At 29.4% G+C, this 5351-nt stretch overlaps 1 protein-coding gene across 1 annotated transcript; it reads left to right on the top strand.

The window, feature by feature from the left end:
- The first annotated feature begins 2935 nt into the window (after window positions 1–2935).
- LOC110644576 (ethylene-responsive transcription factor ERF017) lies at window positions 2936–3912 on the top strand. Its single transcript, XM_021797425.2, has one exon. The coding sequence runs from the start codon at window positions 3033–3035 to the stop codon at window positions 3657–3659; it is 627 nt and encodes a 208-aa protein (XP_021653117.2). The 5' UTR covers window positions 2936–3032; the 3' UTR covers window positions 3660–3912.
- The last annotated feature ends 1439 nt before the right edge of the window (window positions 3913–5351 follow it).

Below are 5351 nucleotides of genomic sequence, written 5' to 3'. Positions count from 1 at the left end.
AAAAAATCGAATGGAAACTGGAACCACATAACACTATTAATATCCCAAATAATTATAAAAAATGTTATAAATAAAAAAAATAAATCAGAAAAAATATACTTTCATTTAAAAATTGAGTTCAATTCATTTTGAATATGATACTATCAATTAATATATTTTATTATCTTCTAATTTAAAATATTTAAAATTGATTGTAAAAATTTTGAGAGTTGAATAAGTAATAAAATAATATTTTGGAGTGCAATAATATGAGATTATTTGAATAATTATGTACAATAATTATATGTAAATAAGTTTAATATAAGAGATATTTAAAAATATAATGTTATAATAATTATGTAATATTTTGTCCAAAAAACCAAGGCGCCAAAGTATTGAATTTTGAAAATTAATTATTAAAGAAAATAATTATTTAAATCATAAAAATTAAAGCAGTAATGCCTTATGATAGACTTGAGAGTGAATGTAAAATTGTAAAATGAAAAGCCGATTCACCCAATCGAAAATAATTCAGTTTAATCGGTTTGATGTATATAACATAATCGGAGTTGTCAAGTTGGAGTTTTTGGAATAGAGCGAGTTGTTTACTGATAAGTTGAAAGATGTTGAGGAGATGGAGGCAACTTTGTGGGATTCGAAGCAATGAGATTGGCTATGAATTTTTTAACGAAGGCTTTCTATTAAATGGGTTTGTTGATTTTCTATTAAATGGGTTTGATGTATTGTTCTTGATTTTTTTTTTTTTTTAATTTTTAGTTATTATGAATTTTTAATTTTCTAATTTGTGTTCGTGTAATGCGGATTTTGCGTTGGAATACTGTTCAATTTTTTGTCACATTTTAATAATATAATATAATATAATATAAAAATTAGATTAATTAAACATTAAAATTAATAAATTTGATCAATTTTCTATGAAATACACAATAAATATGTGTGAAAGGGCTGAAATTTGAATGATAAATTACATTATAATCTTTCAACAAATTAAAATTTCATTCTTAAAATTTTATAAAAATAATATTTTTATTTTTGAAGATTATTTTAAAAAAGAAAATATAAATAATATATTTTTGTTAATTAAATTGTTGAATATTTGTTAATTTTATTAATTTTGATTTTAAATTTAAAAGTGAGATTGAGAGTTACAAAAATAAATTAATGGTATTTTTTATTTATAATTTTCATTTAAATTTATAAAGAGGCAAGGAAAAAAGAAAGAATATATAGATATAAAGCATAGAGAGGGAGATGAATTAATTTGTAATTTTTTATAAACTTTTAAAAATAAATTATAAAATGTGAAAATTTTCATTTTAGTATTTTCATATGGTGAATGTCTAAATTTAAAGTAAATTAATTCAATTTATCAAATTTAAGATCAAATTTAATGAACTTTTATATTTTGTATTCAAAATCACATTCCATTCCATCTTTTCTTAGCTTTAGAGAGTATTTTTGGCCATTCTTAGCCATTAATCACATCCTCTCCTTCATCTTCTTCTAAAATATTCATAAATGAGTGTTTTGTCCACAAGACTTTTAATGGATGCTCTTGTTTTATATATGGGTTAACTTTATTTTTCTTTTAAATAACATATCTAGAGCTTACAATACAGGAAAAAGTTTATTCGGAGAAATTATATTATATATTTACTATTCCATGTAAAATTAACAATTAAATAAAAAAATAGTTATAATATTTTGAAAAATAAAATGTTTTAATGTAACAAAAAATAATTTTTTTTACAAAATTTATTATTATTATAATATTAATTTATTATTTCATGAAAGATATTCTGCATGAAATTATAATATTTGATAGGTAAGGCATTCCACTTACAACTTATCAATATTTCGAGACGCGTTTAGAGGAATAAATCCAATCCAATCCAATCAAATGAAGAGAGATGAAAAAGGGTTGATATTTTTTGGCTTTTCAGTTGTAGTTGAGGCAGTTGGATTAAGGAAAAGGCCAAAATCTTTGGTTGGTCAATTAATTGTGCGGGGCCAAATGCTAGAAGCTGATCCTTTGGGAGTTCAGAGGGCCGCTCTGAGTGTCAAATCCTTCGGAGCTCATCAATGACGTAAATAGACCTGCCAAGCTAATTTTGTTTTTCACTTACGCGTCCTCTGGTCAAACATACCAACATTTCTCAGCCTGACGCTACCATTCTGACGCATTGTTCTCTTACATAATCATTACAAATAATTACATTATTTTTTCTTTTTTTTACCATAAATTAAAAATTTTAATTTAATAATATTAAAATAAAAAATAAATCTTTAATTGATTTAGTTTTCAAAAGAGTTAACTATTATAATTAGTTAAATCAAACTAATTAAAGAGATAAAATTAAATTAAATTAAATTAAATTAATATAATTGAATTAAAAATTAAAATTATTAAAAATAAATAATTAAATCAAATTGATTGAATTAATTAATTAAATTGAATAAATTAAATTAATTATATTTAATTTAATTTGTTTATTATAATAAAAAAATCACTCACTCTAATTGGAATAATATCTAAAATCTTACTCTTAATTAGAATAATAAATTTAAAATTTTAATTGAAGTTAAATAAATAAAAGAAATAAGGTGTATTTGTTTATTTCACGTGGGGTAAAAAAATTGACATCATAACTTAAACGTTGTCGTTTTTTATCTCCTTAGATTCATTTCTTAATTTTTTTATACATAATTTGATGCACGATGAATAAAACACAAACGTGGTCCCAATTGAAAGAAAACGGAAACGCACGTGCCTTCAAACTTCCAGCGGCGAACCCCGCGTAGCAACAGAAGCTTTGCTTACTTGGACCGCCAGTGGTATTTTCTTTGAGCTTCACTGAATCCGCTTCAACGCGCACCTGTGTTGACTTTCACAGTTAATCACCAGCGGCAATACATATATATACGCAGAGCCGCAAAACTTCCTTCCTCAACAAATCATTCTTACAAAAATCATTCAATCTCATCACTTTACTACTAAAACACAGAGCAACAAAAGCATTTCTTGGAAAATTATGGTGAAACGGATGACTGAGAAGAAGCCCTCCGAGAGGAGTGATTCCAAATTCAAGGGTGTCCGCAAACGAAAATGGGGGAAGTGGGTGTCCGAGATCCGCCTACCAAACAGTAGGGAACGAATCTGGTTAGGATCATATGATTCAGCGGAGAAAGCAGCACGTGCCTTTGATGCAGCACTCTTTTGCTTACGTGGCCGCACCGCTGAATTCAATTTTCCGGATAACCCACCGGAGATAGCTGGTGGGCGATCGCTTTCTCCGCATGAGATTCAAGCAGCTGCTGCGAGATTTGCAAATTCGGAGCCTCCGAGGAGAACCCAGTCGGACAATTGTTTACTGGATCAATCAGTTGTGACGGAATCGCAAGCAGAGTCGCCGTGTCCTTCGGTTGTGTCAGATTTGACTGCGCACATAGATGGCAATGAACTGATGATGGATATCCCATTCTTGGATTCGCTAGCAAATACGGGTTCGGGTAATTACCCGGCGGATTACGGTATATTCCCGGGTTTTGATGATCTTGGGAACGATTTTTTTCCAGAATTAACAGAACTTAGCTTGGACTCTGGACAGGATAACTTTGATTGTGTTTTAAGCCAGGATTCATTTCTTTGGAATTTCTAAGGAGATAAAATTCGGGTCAGATATTTTCTGGACAATTTTAGTACCCAGAAGTTACTGACACCTTCTTTTTACCCGAAAATGGCAAATCGGGTACTGATTATTTAGATGATGGACCATTTTTTTGTGAAGGCCATCATTAGGCAAGTGCAAAATTTCTTAAGTATAAATAGATCACAGACAACAAATTAAGTCTGTAAATTTTGTAACTAGTTAAATTATCAGTTGTAATAAGAGAGTTATAAATTGGGTTTGAGATGATTTTAGTTTTGGATATTATATAATTGAGTTTGAGATGGGTTCGAGTTTAAAAAATAATATTCGTGACAGATTCGGATTGATTTTAAATTTTATACGTTGAGTATCCATTGTCTGAATTCGTTTATATAAATATTTAATTAAATATAAAATATATATTTTTTATAATAATATTTATAAATATTTATATATTTTATTTTATATAAAATAAAATTTAAATATTTTATGAAATTATTAAATTTTTAAAATATAAATTGTTAATCAAAATAATTTTTATATAAAATATTAATTAAAATATATAAAATTAAATAAATTAAATTTTTTGACGAATTCAAATTTTTGAGTAATGTGATTTTTACAGGAATGCGATCCCTAATCGAGCCATTGGATTCTTAAAGTTTGGAGTCTTAAAGTTTGGAGTCATAACTGGGATGATTATTTTGTCGAGTTTGCATGAAATTCATTTGAATCAGAGGGTCATAATCACAAGCTAGATATTCCACCATAAGAACCGAACCAATGAGGACCTTTGGTATTTCTTTTTTTAATTGAAGGATATATCTGTCATTCATGAAGAGAGGATACATGACTATCAGCAGCTAGAGGAGAAACAATTTGAGAAGGAGGATTGGAAATCCATCCTAGTAGAAGATTACATAATCTAGCACTATTTGCAGCCCAATCAGCACAATTGTTAGTTGACCTGGGAGAAAATCGAACTTTGATCATTGAATAGCTAGACAAGCAGCTTTAAACTCGGGTTCCCGAGGGATGGAAAATAGAGGAGAAGAAGGCAACTGACACAATTGAAAGGAATCAATCGCTAAACACAAGATTGGAAACCTTTGCTGATGGCAAAAGAAATATCAAGTGGGATAAGCCAATAAAAATGTCCTGCATAGCCATCCACTAAATGATGGAGCTAATTGCAGATTATATCCTGAGAAATTCTGCAGAAGCTGAGCCAAAAGAAGTATCAACACTGACTTTTACAGAACCATGGCAGAGGGAATCCATTGTTTGTTTGTCGGCATGGGCTTTGGCCTCCAAATATGATTAACCCATGCTATCATTAAGTGATTAATGCCTAATTTTAAGGCTAAATTTAAGTTTTAAATTACCGTTGATTTTTTCTTTTTATTAAGAGTTTTTTCTTCTTGCAGCCTTTTGGCCTCAGTTGAGCTTGTTCTAGTGACCCTCTGTCTTTGTGACAGGGGAAGGCATGTTTTCTCTGAGCTGGGCGTAGGTCCACTCCTTACCCTGGTTTGGTCTGTATAGTTTTGTTTTTGAAGGATGAGTTTGGCAGATCATGGTTTTATCTTGGTGAGGGTGACCTAGAGACAATCTGCTAGGAGGAAGCTGGGATTGAATTGGTTCATGGTTTTATTGCTTCCTTGGTTTGGTGTTTTCCTCTGTCTGGTGTTTGACTGTCGATCT

This window comes from Hevea brasiliensis, chromosome 4 (assembly GCF_030052815.1).
Source record: "Hevea brasiliensis isolate MT/VB/25A 57/8 chromosome 4, ASM3005281v1, whole genome shotgun sequence".
NCBI lineage: Eukaryota > Viridiplantae > Streptophyta > Magnoliopsida > Malpighiales > Euphorbiaceae > Hevea > Hevea brasiliensis.
Note: the sequence above shows the minus strand (reverse complement) of the source record. Positions and strands in the feature narration are given on the sequence as shown.

Excerpts from the sequence above, each read along its gene's own strand:
- LOC110644576 (XM_021797425.2), top strand. The coding sequence starts at position 3,033 with ATGGTGAAACGGATGACTGAGAAGAAGCCCTCCGAGAGGAGTGATTCC.